The sequence below is a fragment of the Pteropus vampyrus genome, unplaced genomic scaffold (assembly GCF_000151845.1).
Source record: "Pteropus vampyrus isolate Shadow unplaced genomic scaffold, Pvam_2.0 Scaffold50, whole genome shotgun sequence".
In the NCBI taxonomy this organism is placed as follows: domain Eukaryota; kingdom Metazoa; phylum Chordata; class Mammalia; order Chiroptera; family Pteropodidae; genus Pteropus; species Pteropus vampyrus.
This window is the reverse complement of record NW_011888831.1, coordinates 910,537-926,671: the sequence shown is the minus strand read 5'-3', so window position 1 is coordinate 926,671 and position 16,135 is coordinate 910,537. Positions and strand designations below refer to the sequence as shown.

The 16,135-nt window shown below is 35.9% G+C and overlaps 1 protein-coding gene across 2 annotated transcripts in view; it reads right to left on the bottom strand.

The window, feature by feature from the left end:
- RABEP1 (rabaptin, RAB GTPase binding effector protein 1) overlaps positions 1 to 16,135 on the bottom strand; it is a 92,453-nt gene that overhangs the window by 10,659 nt on the left and 65,659 nt on the right. For both annotated transcript variants that reach the window (XM_011359744.2, XM_023530419.1), the window contains 5 exons: positions 15,340 to 15,807; positions 14,015 to 14,119; positions 12,114 to 12,230; positions 7,176 to 7,274; positions 785 to 925 (listed from right to left, as the gene is read on the bottom strand). In XM_011359744.2, coding sequence (XP_011358046.1) covers positions 785 to 925; positions 7,176 to 7,274; positions 12,114 to 12,230; positions 14,015 to 14,119; positions 15,340 to 15,807 — 930 coding nt within the window. The remainder of the gene's footprint in view (positions 1 to 784; positions 926 to 7,175; positions 7,275 to 12,113; positions 12,231 to 14,014; positions 14,120 to 15,339; positions 15,808 to 16,135) is intronic.

The following is a 16,135-nucleotide window of genomic DNA, read 5'->3' as shown; positions in this document are numbered from 1 at the left end:
AAACATAAAAGGGGCCTATAAACACATGAAAAGATGTTCAACATCATTAGTCATTAGGAAAATGCAAATCAAAACCACAATGGGATACTACTTCACACTCACTAAGATAGCCATAATCAAAAAGTGAGACAAGTATTGGTGAAACTATGGAGAAATCCTCAAACAATTAAACAAAGAGTTCTCATATGACCCAGTAATCCCACTCATAAGTTTATACCCAAGAGAAATGAAAACGAATGTCCACATGAAAACCTGAACATGAATGCTTATAGCAACATTATTCATAATAGTCCAAAAGTGGAAACAACCCAAATGTCTATCAACAGACGAATGGGTAAGTAAAATATCCATACAGTGGAGCATTATTCAGCCATAAAGAGGAATGACAGACTAATACATGCTACAGTGTGGATGAACCTTGAAAACAGTATGCTACATGAAAGAAACCAGACACAAAAGAACACAAATTGTATGATTCCATTCATGTGGGAGTCCAGAAAAGGGCCATCTATAAATAGTAAGTGCATTAGTAGTTGTTTAAGGTTGTGGGGGAAAAGATATAAATGGTAAGGAGTTTCTTTTTGACGTGATGAAAATGTTCTAAAACTGATTGTGGTGATGGCTACACATCTGAGACTATATTAAAAAACAATGAATTGTACACTTTAAGTAAATTATTTGGTATGTCAGTTAGCTCTCAATAAAGTCTGTTATAAAAAAAGAACTTATAGCTATTTCAGAAAATGTATTGTTTACATTTTTGATTATGTGTAAAACAAGTTACCTCTATAGAGTCTGGGAGAATGAAGTCTTCTGCTTGCTGTAATGACACATGCAAGCTATGCTTTCCCTGAAGACTGTCATTATCTTTCTGTAACCTCACCAGCTCTTCTGAAACCTGTTCCCGTGACTGCATTAGCACTGCCTAAAATAGAAACAGATAGTCATCACAGCTAGAAAGGTAAATCCTATCTGCTGATAGCTGCACCAGAGAAAAACAAGGCCAAACCAAATGAGGACTGAAGATGGAGGGTACATAATAAAGCACTGTAAGACTTACAAATAGCAGCCCAGAGATTTTTTAACTTGCAGCCTTTACATACATTAAAGGGGGCAGGCAACGAAGCAAGTTATGAGGTCATTCTTCACTGTTTCTACCAAAGCCTTAAAAGTAATGATCTCTTCTCCCACATTCCTAAACTATAGGAGGACCAGTATCTCTAGCTCCATGAAAGTGGCTGACAAAATCAAGATTTATATCACATAGAGCAGGGGTCCCCAACCCCTGGGCCACGGACCAGTACTGGTCCAGGCCTGTTAGGAACTGGGCCACACAGCAGGGAATGGTGGGCGAACAAAGAGCCATCTGTATTTGCAGCTGCTCCCCAGCGCTAGCATTACCGCCTCAGCTCCACTTCAGATCATCAGGCATTAGATTCTCATAGGAACAGCAGTCCTTGGTGCCAAAAAGATTGGGTACCATGTATGCCAGGACAACTCCTATTTCCTCACAGCATGCATTCAAAAGGAAGTAGGGAGAAACAAAAAGCAGTGTCTTCATCTTTCATTACATATACATAAGTTCAAGCTCTGGTTCACTGTGAATGGCCTAAGAACCCCCAATATTAGACAAAATCAAGAGGACATATGTTTACTCTTAAAATGAGACAGGCTCATACTTCTGCTTTCTGATGTATAAAACAATTTTTAAAACTTCATATGAATTTGTATCAATATAAAAGTTAATTCAGCTGATTTGAATATAATCCTATAAAAGTATTTAATTTTTGCTGCTAAGTTTTCATACTAAGTCATTTAACTTAAACATATACATAAATGTAGATTACTCGCTCATCCAATATTTATTTAGTAGGAACTCTATGCTAAGCATTTTGATGCCCATGGAGAATAAAAGACAGACTGCCCTGGAGAAGCTCATGGTGCAATAGAGGGAAAGACAAACCAAAAATTACCCAACTGTACTAAAAGTAGTATGACAGAACAGGTACAGAAGGGGCAAAAGGACAAAGGAATATGTACACCTAATTAGGGGAGAGCATTAAAGAACGTTTCCCAGAGAAGGTGATTACTCTATGCTAAAGGACAAATAGGCTGCTGGCAGGGAGGAAGGCAGGGTCATGCACAAACTTTGATTAATTACACTGGCTCCTATTTATTTTCAAACCAGAATCAGTTGCTTTGTGCTCACTTTCAACACATTTACACCAAAATATTAGCATCCCATTACCATTTGGATATGAAAGGGAAAAAAGAACATGTATATATTTGCTAATTTTGTAAAGAGAAAAACAAATAAAACAAAAAATAAATTTAAACAATTATATATGGGAGTGGATGAGAACAAGGTGAAAGGGACAGAGAATGGAACTGAAACTTCTGAGTACTTATACATTTTTATAGTTTTGAATTATAACCATGTTGCATGTTCAAAACAGAAAGTAAATCAAAAAAGGAAAAATCCAAAAATGTAAAACAAGCAGAAACAAATGGAGCTAACCATAAATCAAATTGGTAATACAACCACAGAGAGAAAAAACAATTCAAGTAACATTTGAATACAATACCCAGACTGAAAACACTTGACTGGAATACATTCTAAGGGCAAAAAGAACTACAAAAAAATGTTGAACTTCACTTAGTAGGTTTGCTGTTCACTTAGTAGGTTAGCAGTATTAATGTAGTAATTCTGAAATTATTTTGTCCCTGCCTTAAACAAGTGATCAAATTTAACATCACCAATAATGGAACCACCCATGATAACATGCATCTTGATGTTATAAACTTCCCAATGAATCATTTCATCTATGAGTATTCTTGCCAAAGTGTCTAACCTGAATCTAATCAGACAAATGCATTCTACAAGGCAACTGGTCTGGACTCTTAAAAACTACTGTCATAAAAGCTAATAAAAGAAAAGTGGGTGACTGTTGTAGATTAAAGGAGAATAAAGTGACATAACAACAAAATACAATCTGTGATCCTTGATTGGTTCCTCGATCAAAAAAATTAAAATAAAACATTAAAACCACCACAAAAAAACAAAGACTTTGGGACAATGGTTACATTTTAAGGATATACAGTTGATTCTTGAACAACACAGGTCTGAACTGTGAAGGTCCGCTTATGTGTAGATTTTTTTCAAAAAATACATGCAGTACTGTAAATGTATTCTCTCTTATGATTTTCTTAATAACGTTTTTCTTTAACTTAATTAATTGTAAGAATACAGTATATAATACATATATAAAATATGTGTTAATGAGCTGTTTACATTATTGGTAAGGCTTCCGGCCAACATAAGTTTTTGGGGATTCAAAAATTATATGTGGATTTTCGACTGTGCTGGAGTCAGTGCCCCTAAACCCCACACAGTTCAAGGGTCAATCATAGTAAGAGTATTATGGTTAGGTAGAACAACTTTTTTGTTCTTAGTAAATACACACAAAAATATTTAAAAATGTAGGATGTCTACAACCTAATTCCAAATTGTCCAGAAAAAAATGTATACATATATAATACACATACATATGAAAGAGGAAGAGACTGAGAAACAACTGCAAGTATTAAAAAATTGTAGCAAAATAATGACTGGTAAATCTAAATAAAGATTTTATAAGTGTTCATTCTATAAACTTGTCTATTAAGGTTGACATTTCTCAAAATAAAAAGTTAGGGAGCAGCGGCAGATGCCTCTTAAAGGGGCCATGTCCGTGAGCGGACTTTCACAGCGAGGGACATGCTCGCCCTGAGAACCAGTGCTGGTTCAGCTGTGCAGGCGGCACCAGGGACTTACAGGGGGACACTGAGTTGCTGGAGTGAAGGCCAAGGTGAGACTCGCTCTGCACATTAGTACAGGCGGTATGCCTTGTTCCCTATTTAGCCCTTCACCCTCCCAATGCGCGGAAACAGCACGCTGCCATAGCCGAGAGGTCATCAATCTGGATAACAGAGGTCACTCTGCCCAGAGGTTTCCCTGAAACTCCACCTCCCCCAACTCGCAGCCCCTAGCAAGTTACATCCAGGTGTGTCCTCCACTAGTCAGGTGCTCCTTGCTGAGCTACACCTAGACTCACACTGGTGGCAGCTGACCTTGGTTTTTGGTGTGGCCTTTTGAGGCAACTATAAGCACAGCATCCATGGATTGCTTCCTGAATCTTAACAGATAGCCCTGGAGGAGCAGAGACTTGGGCTAAATTTGGCCTGCAGCTAAATCCCTCTCAGAACTGTGCCACGGGGCACCTACTTCACAAAACCGCACTAATAAGACTGGGAGACTTAGGAGCTTTGCTTAGTACATAGAAACAGACACAGAAAGGCAGCCAAAATGAGAAGACAAAGAAGCAGAAACCATATGAGAGAATAGAACAGAGATCTAAAAATAATGGAGTCAAGCAATCTAACAGATGCAGAAAAGAGTTCAAAACACTGGTTATAAAGATGCTCAATGAACTTATGGGAAGTGTAGATGAATTCTGAGACAACTTCAATGAAGAGATAAAAAACAAAAATGGAAATGGAAATTATAAAAGGGAACCGGTCAGAAATGAAGAACATTATCTGAGATGAAAAGTATATTAGAGGGAATAAACAGAGTGGATAAAGAAGAGGATCGAACCACCAATATAAAGGATGAGGAAGGCAAGGACACTCCATCAGAATGGCAAGAAAGGAAAAGCCAAGACTATAATAGTAATTTAAGGAGCCTATGGGACACTAATAAAGGTCAAAATATCCATGTCATAGGGGTACATGAAGGAAAACAAGATGTTGAAGAGCTAGTTGAAGAAATAATGATGAAAAACTTCCCAACCTGGCAAAGGAAACAGTCATAAAACCCAAGGAAACTCAGAGAATCCCAAAAACCAGGAACCCAAAGAGGATCACACCAAGACACATCATAATTAAAATGCTAGTGGTTAAATACAAAGAGAGGATCTTAAAAGCAAGAGAAAAGCAGGTGGTTACCTACAAGGGAGCACACATAAGACTGGCATCTGATTTCTCAAAAGAAAATATGCAGGACAGAAGGGCTTGACATAAAATATTCGACATGATAAAAACCCAGGACCTAAAACCAAGAGTACTTTATCCAGCAAAGCTATCATTTAGAGTTGAAAGACAGATAAAGAGCTTTTCAGACAAAAAAAAAAAAAAAAAGCTAAAGGAATTTATCTACACCAAGCCAGTATTACAGGAAATGTTGGAGGGACTTCTTTAAGAAGAAAAAACATGTATCAGGAATAAAGAAAATACAGGAATAATGAATGATAATAACTAAATTCTTAGCAACAAGTACTTCAATGGAAAAGAACATGGTGCTCCAATTGAAAGACAGGGAGGCTGAATGAATAAGAAAACAAGACCCCTACATATGCTGCCTATAAGAGACTCACTTCAGATTAAAAGACACACAGACGACAAAGAAGGAGGTGGAAAAGATATTGCCTTGAACCTAAAGGGTATTGTGCTGAATGAAATGGGTCAGATAGTGAAAGACAAATATTGCATGATTTCATGTACATGTGGAATCTAAAGAACAAAATCAACAACAACAAAAAAATGGAAATAAACTCATAGATACAGAGAATATTTAGAGGGATACTAGATGGGAAGGGGGCTGAGGGAGACCAAAAAAAGGACAAAGAGAGTAAGAGGTACAAATGGATAGTTGAAGAATAGACATGGAGATGTAGAGTGTAGCATGGGGAAGATGGTTAATACTGTTAGAATAAATATGTAAGAGAAAAGAGTGGTACTAGATTTAGTGAGGTGATCACTTTGCGAGTTATATGGATCTCTGATCACTATGTTATACAACTGAAACTGGTATATTATTGTATGCCAACTATAATTGAAAAAAAAATCATTGAATTGTTCAATGAAAATATAAGCAACTAATTGTCTATTATATTTCAATAAAGACAAAAAAAATTACGGAGAAATATTAAGATCTCAACCACTAATATAGCTACTTTTCTCTGAAGCAGTATAAGAAACTGAGTTTCTTTTTCTTTCATAGCATAAGGTAATTTCGAGGAAATGGTAAGGTATTAAAGAGTTCACAGAACCTCAACCTTAATTTCAACAAATCTTCAATATCACCTGCAATGCAGTTATTTTAAGTGGAATCAACTTGTAAAATGTTGGCAAAAGCAGATGGGTTTAAAAGACAATAAGAAAAAAGATGAGGGGACAGAGAGTGTAAGGAGGTGAACACTATAAAACTCATCAGCATTTAATAGTGATTTTTAGATCAACGATTATTATTTCATATGTCTAATTAATGAAAACACATGAAACTTTCTCTGGTCAATGATTAGGATGAGGTACTTCCCAACAGACCAGTGCTAGAATTTAGGGATCGGCTAAAAGACCATTCAGACACTGACCCAACACCAATCAAAACCAAACCATTACCATCTGACCTGCGGCTTTTTTCGGGGAGGAAGGAGTCATCCCTGGAAGAGCTGGACAAGAAGCTATTCTTTAGTTGGCCAGCAGGGCCAAGTCTGCTATAATTTACAAAGGGTCATCAGATGCGGGGTCCCAGCTTTGAGAAAAGGAGAATAAGGCAAATGGAGTCAGTCTGCCAAGGAGGAAGACCCAAATCTGGGGAACTATTTTGCAGAGGTTCTAGCCAGCTCTTTTCAAGAAGCTTTCTGCCCCTATCCCTCTCAAAACCAATGGCCTTCTCAAAGTTCCCAGTAACACAGCAGTATGGTATATTTTTTATCATAACTCATGTGCAATTAATGAAGTCACTGGAAATAAATTAGCCGTCCAGGAAAAGCACAACTGTTCACAAGCTGCAATTGCTAGGGCTTTGAGAGATTTCAATTTTTAGCTTGGATTTTGAACTGAAAATCAAATGTTGGTCCATAGTTTATTCTGTTTAGGTTTCCCAAATCAAAGAAACAAATTAAGTTAAAGGTCAGAATTTGGGGGGATCAGGAAGTAGACTGAAAAAAGAATAATGTCTTTACATCATAATGTCTTTACATAGTAATTATGTCTACAACATCTTATCCATTTTCTACAGGCCCTGGAGAACATACAGTAACAACTTTGGCTTGGGAGGAAGAGTCATATCAAAATGATTTCAGGATAGAACCAAAAGGACTATATTTAACATAGCTAACATTTTAACAACTTACCATCTGTTCCTGAATGTCCCTCTTTGCTTGGGAAAACCCCTGTTGTAATTCTTCAAGTAAGATCTCAGATGCTTGGGCTCTTAGGACGAGTGCAGAGATCTTAAAAAAAAAAAATGCACACACAGAAAATAATACAATTAGGAAACTGCTTATTCTGAAACTAACACTTCCATCTCCTACTTATTTAATGTCCAGAACTGATGTTTCATAACCCACTTCTCACTCATTCAACAGATATGTGTACAACTGCTGTGTACAAAACCTCAGCCTTTCAGATAATACAAAACAGTACCAAAAGTCCTCAGCATTACGTGCTGTTGTACATAAACAAACAGTACTAGATGGGTCTATAGATAGAGACATTAATCCACTGATTAAAAAATCAATAAAAATTTGAAACTCTGTCCACACAAAAAAAGCATACAGTTTAAAGAATAAACGAATCATTTCTGAACAGCTGCAATCTTCTAAAATAGCTTACTAAGAGCAATAAACACATGATTAACATCATTGAACTCCAAACTCCCTTAAATTCATTTTAACATTCCGTAGGAAGGGTTTATGCAAAAGTTGATGACTCATACATAAGAATTATAAACTAAATCAAAATAAATTTGTTTAGACATTTAAAAAATTGTCAGAATTCTGCTTCTAGTAGTAATGAATCTGACAATGTAAACCAACTTTTCTAGTGAGAATTAAGAAAGCAAGACAAAAATATGAAAGACATCTACTGGAAAGCACTGGAGACCACAAGGCAAAAGGAATCACAGAGCTAAGGACCGGAATGAGGACATTCGAGTTGAATGCAACATCTGGAAAAGTTCTTCTCTAGAAGGATATGCCAATTCCAAAAGAAACAGACGTGAAACTAAGAAACTGAGCAGAGTGTCTGAGGGCCCCAGGATACGGTGACAAAAGTTAAGAGTCCAAGATCCACTATGCAAAGGGGGACCCCTGGTAAATACCCTGCACTTTAGATTGGGTCCCCAAAGGGTCACACCCAAGGGTAAAAGAAGAATTTAAAATAATTCAACCTTCACAGTTTCATATAACCTCAATTCTTATAACTAGATTAAGGTGTTGTTAGATTGTTAGTACCACTAGTTACTTGTCTCTTATAAGGAAAATGGCTTTATATTATTTCAAAAATTTTTCACACACAATGCTCAGCACTCCAGTAAAAATGCACAAGAAAATGATATGATAAAAAACAAAAGGAAATGATAAAAACAAAACAGATAATAGAAACAGATCTACAATGAATCCAGATATGCGAATTATTACAGGCAGACTTTAAAATAACTAGACTTGATCTGTTCTGAGCTTTAAAAGACAAAATTTTCCAGAGAACTGCAAACAATGCAAAATAACCAAATGGAAATAATAAACTGAAATTTTTCAGTTACCTAAATTAAAAATTCAATGTATGAGTTCAACAGATTAGCTTCATCTGAAGACAAAATCAGTGAACTAGAACACACATCAGAAGAAAATAAACAAAGACAAAAAATGGAAAATACAGGAAAGGTTAAAAAAGCCATGTAGAGAGAAATGTAAAGGTCTAACCTATATAAATATTTTAAGAAATAATGGCCAACGGAAAAGAGCTAGTAGAGCTAAAAATAAGCCTCCACAAAACTCCATAATATCACTCCCAGATATACTGAAGAGAAATGCATCTACATGTCTACTAAAAGACATGCACAAGGATGTTAGAAAGCGTATTATTCATTCAGAATAGCCAAAATGCAGAAACAACCCAAGTATCCCTTGACTGTAGAATAAATTATGGTATATTATCCATTGAATAGGATACACACAGCATTAAAATGTAACTACTGATGCACAGAACAATATGGATGAGTCTCACAGACAAAATGATCAATTAAACCAGAGGCAAAAGGCTCCATACTATATTATTCCATTTATATGAAGTTCAAGAACAAGTAATATTAAAACACAGTACTTAAAAGTCAGACTTCTCGCTCTACCTACATGTATGCAAGTGGGGTATTTTATTAGGGAAGAGCATGAGTGTATTAGAAATGTTCTGTATCTTGATCCAGGTGATGATTTCCCTGGTAAAAATTTTCTCATGTTAAAATTCACCAGTTGTATGCTTGAAATTTGTACACTTTACTGTATGTGTATCTCAACAAAAACAAGTGTTTCGAAGGGACCTAATGTCTGAAGATATCCCACTTATGATACAAGACATCAATACAGAGGTCCAAGAAACCCTGTGGAACATCTTTAAAATAGGAAAACAATAACATTTTACCTTCAAAGGAGCAACAATAAGACTGATAAGCTCACTTCTCATCAGAAACATGGAAGCCAGAAGCAATGAAATTATACCTTCAAAGTGCTGAAAGAAAATAAAGCTCAGAATTTTATAGCTGGCAAAAGTGTCCTTCTTGAATGAAGGTGGAAAGAAAAAGATATGTCTGATACACAAAAATAAGAGAGTATGGAGACTTCTGGTGCTGTCCAAAATGGACTTAAGCCCACTACAGTCTTTCTCTCCCCTGATTATATCTAAAAACTCTGGATATAATACAAAATGCAACTACCTAAGGACTCTTAAAAAATAACCAAAAGCAGACAGTATAGGAAGGAAAGTCAAAATGGGAAGAAGCAATTCTTACAGAAGTGAATTTACTATTTATTTGGGGTTTTTTCCCCACTTTCTTGCCAGCATTAATCCGAGGGTTGCCTAAGTTAAAGCTGCAAAGGCAGCAGCAGCACAAGAGACAAAACTGTCTTTCTGATCACAAGACCAGGACAAGGTCCCTGTGAGCTGAACAGCAAAGGTAATCTCAGAGAGAAGAGAGCTAGAGAAAGGATCTCCTAATTTTTTGTATAAACCAGCACAAGTCCCACACTCACCCTTGAGCTATATACATGGACAGATCCAAAGCAGCATTGCAAAGCCTTTAAAAATGAACTGACGTTAGAACTACCACTCACAGAAGGCAAGACAGAACTTGTGAAGTGAATCTAATCAGATGAACAGAACCCAAAGTTTCATAATAAAATACTCATAATTCCCAAGATACAATCTAAAAGTACCCGACATAGAATCAGGAAAATGTGACCAATTCTCAAGAGGAAAGAAAATCGACAAGCCAACCCCATATGGCCTCAGTTGGAATTATCAAAAACATTAAAATAACTAGGGTAACTATGCTGCATGAGGTAAAGGTATTCTGAAATGAATGAAAACACAGTTCTCAGAAGAAACATAAAACTATACAAAAGAACCAAATGAAGATTTTATTAAATTACAGCATAGAATTTGGCACAAAATAGACAAATAGACCAATCTAACAGAACAGAGTTCCAAAACTGACCCACACATGTACATTTACTTGTTAGATGGCAAATATTACTCTGCAGAGCAGTAGGGAAAAGATAATGTTTTTGCTAAATTATATAAAAACTGGATAACCACATAAAAAATAAAAGTTTACCCTTATCTACAGTATATACATAAAAGTCTGTTCTAGGTGGATTTTACAAATAAATGTGAGTGGCTATAAAAATAAAGCTTCTACAAAATATATGAAAATATCTTCATAACACCAGGGTAAAAAAACATTCTTTTAAAAATTGGAACAAAAACCACTAGTCATAAAGAAAAGATCAATACATTTGACTACATTAAGATTAAGAACTACTATTCATCAAAAGACACCACTAAAATAATACAAATAAGATACTGAGTAGAAGACATTTGCAACACAAATCACTAAAGTCACTAATAGAAATTCTATATAGAATTAAATTATATAAAGAACTAAAAAATCAGAAAAGCAAATAACCAAAAAAATTTAAAAATAAAACACACCCAACAGAAAAATGAGCATAAGAATGTGATAAGGAATCTTTCACACATACACACACAAATGATATCCCAATAGTCAATAAACATGAAATATGCTACATAACCTCAATGGTCATCAGAGAAATGCAAACAAAGCCATAGTAAAATACCATTACACACTCACCAAAATGGCTATAATTAAAATAACTAACAAAACAAAGTTTGTCAAGACTATGGACTCACAGGAATTCTCACACATTGCTGATGGGTGTATAACTCTATACAACCATGCTGAAAAACTGGCATTATTATCTACTAAAGTTGACACACATTTTCAACATTCTGACCCAAGCATTTCACACCTAGGCATATACCCAGCAGAAACATGTGCAACAAGCCCTATTCAGAAATTTCAAAGTAGAATTATTCATAATATTCCAGAACTGGATAAGAACCCACTCACTGTAATGTATATTGTGATATATCCATACAATGGTACAGCTACGTAATAATGAAAATGAACAAATTACTATTACATGCATCGTAAGGAGGAATCCCGCAAATTGAATTAAAATACACACGAATATAAACTGTATGATTCATTTGTTAAGATTAAAAAAAAAAAAACAGACAAAGCTAATCTAATGGTGTTAGAAGTTAGGAAAGTGGTTACCTCTGAGAAAGGGGTAGTAAGTAGAGGGGAAAGTGAAGGCTTCTGGGGTACTGGCTAATATTATGTTACTTGATCTTGATGGTGGTATGTCTAATATTATATTACTTGATCTCCTGGTATGTCTAGCTTTTTACTATGACTGCTATACTTTTAAAAAGTCAAAAAGAAGATAATATCTTTCTTGTCAGCAAGTTTGTTATGCAGCAGAAAAAAAACAAAGGGAAAATAATAGAGCCTCCTGGTATTCATTAGCCAGTTATCTCAAACGTTATTTTTCATAATATGTAAAACAGATACCTGAGAAAAACCACAAGAGGGAAAAGAGGACTGCGAAATCTTTAAGTCAAGAAAGAAAAATATTACTGTTTTCAGGTGTTTTTTTTGTTTAAAGAACCCAGTCATCTCTTATGGGTCATACTCTAAAACCCTCATTTACCTGATGACTTGAATCTTCAGTGCTCTGCTTTATGAAGTCTTCTAGTTCCTGTTTATCTTTCATTGTCTTCTCTAATTGGTCATTTGCTTGTCTTAGCATCACCTGTAGTTTTTTTACCTATGCAATTTTAAAGGTCAATCAGAAGAAAGTACCAGAATTCTTTTATAAATTGAAAATAATCCATAACTCCATAAATCTTTTAAAATATCGAACATTTTCTTTCTTTCTCTGAAAAACATCATAGATTGTCAATTCAGGAAAAAAAAGCGAGATGAATGACCCAATTCAGTGACTGTACTGTGCTTTACAGCTAACAAATCATTCTTCACCTACATTATCTCATTTTAAAATACCTGCTTTTCCTCCTGGGCCCTCCAACCTAGAACACTGGCTCCTTGTCTACCCTCTGCCTCCAATCTACAATCCATACTAAGATATATTTTCTTCTAAAACAAAGAGTCAAATCACATTACTATTCCCTAACTTAAAATACCTCCCAAATTCTTCAGGTGTAAAATTTAGAACCCTTCGATCATCATCCCTCCCTCAATGATTTCATCATGGCCTTTCCTCTGTAGCTTCCTCTCCCATTATTTTGTAACACACACACACCCTATGCCCAGCCACAGGAACTATTCAGACTTCCTAAAAGACATCATTTTCCTTCATAACTCTATTCCTTTGTACATTTTTCCTCCCCTTGAACACCCTTTCCCCACTTCATTTCCTAATTTTTTCATTCCAGCTTTAAAACAAACTTAGTTCAAGTGTTACCCACAAGGTTACTCAACTGAGCCTAAAATAAGTTGAATGCCTCTGCTCCTCCTCCAGTTGTATGTGCACATCTCAAGGACAAACTATATTGAACTGATGGCTTGACTGGCAACATCAAAATCTCCTTATGGGCAATACTGTGTTCTATCTGTATGTGAATACCTAGGATTCAGCAAAATGTCAAAAACAGATGAAGCATTGGTAAATTGTCTCCTGAAATGACTATAGATCCAAGATAGTCCATTTCAATGCCACACTATCAACTATATATAGAGGTCAACTATATTAGTTTCACAAGTAGCTTTAGAAATTTACTATTGAACCATCTATGAAAAAAGCATACATGCAGGAAATCATTGCCAATGGCATTTGAAAATATTAAACCATCATTCTAATCTGTTTAAACTTATTTTGAAGACTAAAGAAACAATCTTCATAACAAAGAACAATTTGGAAAGAGAAGAAAAAAATATTTTTTCCTTACATATAATTTTCACAAGCCTATTCTCATGAAATTCTACATTTCCTAAATTTAAAAAAACAAACAAACAAAAACACCATTAGGCATTTTATCTAGAAAGGTACCAATCAATTTCAGCATACCAGATCTACCTAATCTTAATTTCTGTGATCCTGTAAATTAACCTTAATCAACTGAACAAATTCATGGCAAGAAGTAGGCAATAAGCAATGAAGATTTCAAATACTGATTAATATAACATTCAATTAAGCTTTTATTCCATTAGAGGCAATAGTCAATCTCTTATTTCCCTAAATCTCCATATCATAAAGCACTTTCCATATGTATACAGTCATGACAATTTCACTTTTAGGCCTTGGGCAGAAGAGGCAGGTTGGGAGGGAAGATGTACCAGTGCTCCTGAAAGAGCTAAGCAAACCTGTGTAGTGTTAGACAAACTAATGAAGCAAAGATACACAAAAGCGGAGGTTCCAGTGTGCACCCACTAGAAATGTAACTGACATTACATGTACCAGATTATTTCACATTTAACAAGATGGATATATTTCATAAAGCAAATGGGAGGGGAAAAAAAAAAAAAAGCAATTCTGCACCCCCAGTGAAAACTACAACAGCTCACCAATTTGGCATACCAAAAGAAACTCACCTGGTCTCTTGTTTCAGACTCCTGAATCTGAATTCCTTGTAACTGTTTTTCATAATTAGAACACATATCACAACGTCTACCAAGTTTATTTCCAGCATTATGTACCTAAAGGGCACCAAAATTACATCTTATCAGGCAGAACAAAGTAATTCTACATCACATACTTGAGGAACACATGCACGGTCTTATCTATGTTATTCAAAGTAGAACATGGAATAAATATGTCATAGGGACTTATGGCAAGAAGTTACAATATAGGGTTGGATTCTAAAAAGTCATAAGCACCAATATGAGTATGATAGAAAAACAAGAGACACAACTACCACCAAGAAGCTAAGGGCCACAAAATACATTTGAGGAAAACATAAAGCAAGCAAAAGGTACTACACTGTGGCACTCACAATTTAAACCCAACCAAAGAAGGGGATGGGCCAATTACCATTTCACCTGCTCCAATTACAATGTAGGTATGAAATTATTAAAAAGCACTTTCTCACATATGTTTTGCATGGCTTCTTAGATTAATAAACTGTTCCACTTAGTGATCGACAGCTCCTTTAACAAGAAGTAACCCTAAGGAAAGGAAAGCCCTGGAAACCAGAAAACCTGGATTCTAACCAGGTTTTGCTGCTAAGTCAAAGGGGAAACTTAAGCAACTCATTCGACCTTTTAAGCTAGTTTCCTCATCTGTAAATTGGGGACAATCATATCCTGACAGCCTCATTAGTATCAAGAAGCTTCAAGAGATGAGGTATGTGAAAAGGCTTTGTAATCTACAAAGCACTATGCAAGTATATGTATTTTTTATCTCCTAATCTTACTTCTGAATTCGCAAATACTACTAGGAGATAAATTAACCTCATTAAAGGTTGCCTTCTTTTCTCTCCTGTATTTTTCAACACCGCGCCCCCCCCAACTCACTCTCAGCATCAACTGCTGACAAGCGTTTTACTTTATATCTCAAAGAAAGATGAAAAAATTGAAATCTTAGAATACACTGAGATTACAGAAACTGCAACGCAAACCAAATTCAGGCTATTCTAACAAATTTAGCTATGCTATTCAGACAGAATGCTCCAACTTCAGAGGTGTGACTTCAGGTGAAGTTCACACTCAATGCTATTAGCTAGCTAGCTCTATTATCCTTCATAATCACCTAGAACAGCCAAAGCAGACTATGATAAGAGTCATACAATATGGATTAATATCCACCTGCTGGCAACATGTGCATGTATTGACTTCAGGAATTATCTACTGAATGAACAATAAATCTCAGAGCTACCCAGTATCGCTCAAAGTGAACAGTAGGAAAAAAGATAACTCACCTCTTTCTGAAGGAGATTCCATTCTGTCTCACTGACTAAGCGGTAACCACTGGGGGACACATAAGCACTTTCCACACCCTGGGTGACACTGGAAAGGAGGGACGCCGTCTCTTCTTGTTCTGGTGTCATCGCCTTGATTGCTCTTTCCTGATCTTTGGTTAACATAAACCCACTTGGCATTTGCAGTGACCCAAGGGAGGCAGTATCGAAGTTTTCAGACACCGAATCTGCTCCTACCAATGGTCCAAAATCTGATTCATCCAGGTTCCCAGCAGATTTTGCTTTGTAGTTATAGCCTAAAGCTTTGGATTGCAGTGAGCCTGAGGTCCCCAAGCTGTCTGTAGACTGTGCTCTCCTGAGTCCATCTTTAAACATGTCATTGTCCGATTTACTGAATGGATCTCCAGATGGCAACAGTAAATCTGCATCTAAGGAATGGACTGAACCATGAGTGCTATCTAAATGTTCCTGAAATGTGAAAATACATATTGTCAGGTTAGACAATTCTCTATATTTAAAAAAAAACAACTACCTTATGTTACAAGTATTTTGCCACATGTTACACATGCTAATCATTAGTGTGCTACCTTCATATATTCATTGAACAAATATTTACTGTCTTCTATATGCTGGACACTAAATCAGGCACTCGGGATACAACTGTGAGCAAGACAACTTGTATCTGTGATACAAGCAAAATACAATTTGCATCCTGTGAGCTAATGGTTGAGAAAGAGAGAAAGAGAGAGAAAGAAAAGAAAGCAAAGAAAAAAGACAGGAAGAAGACAGGAAGAAG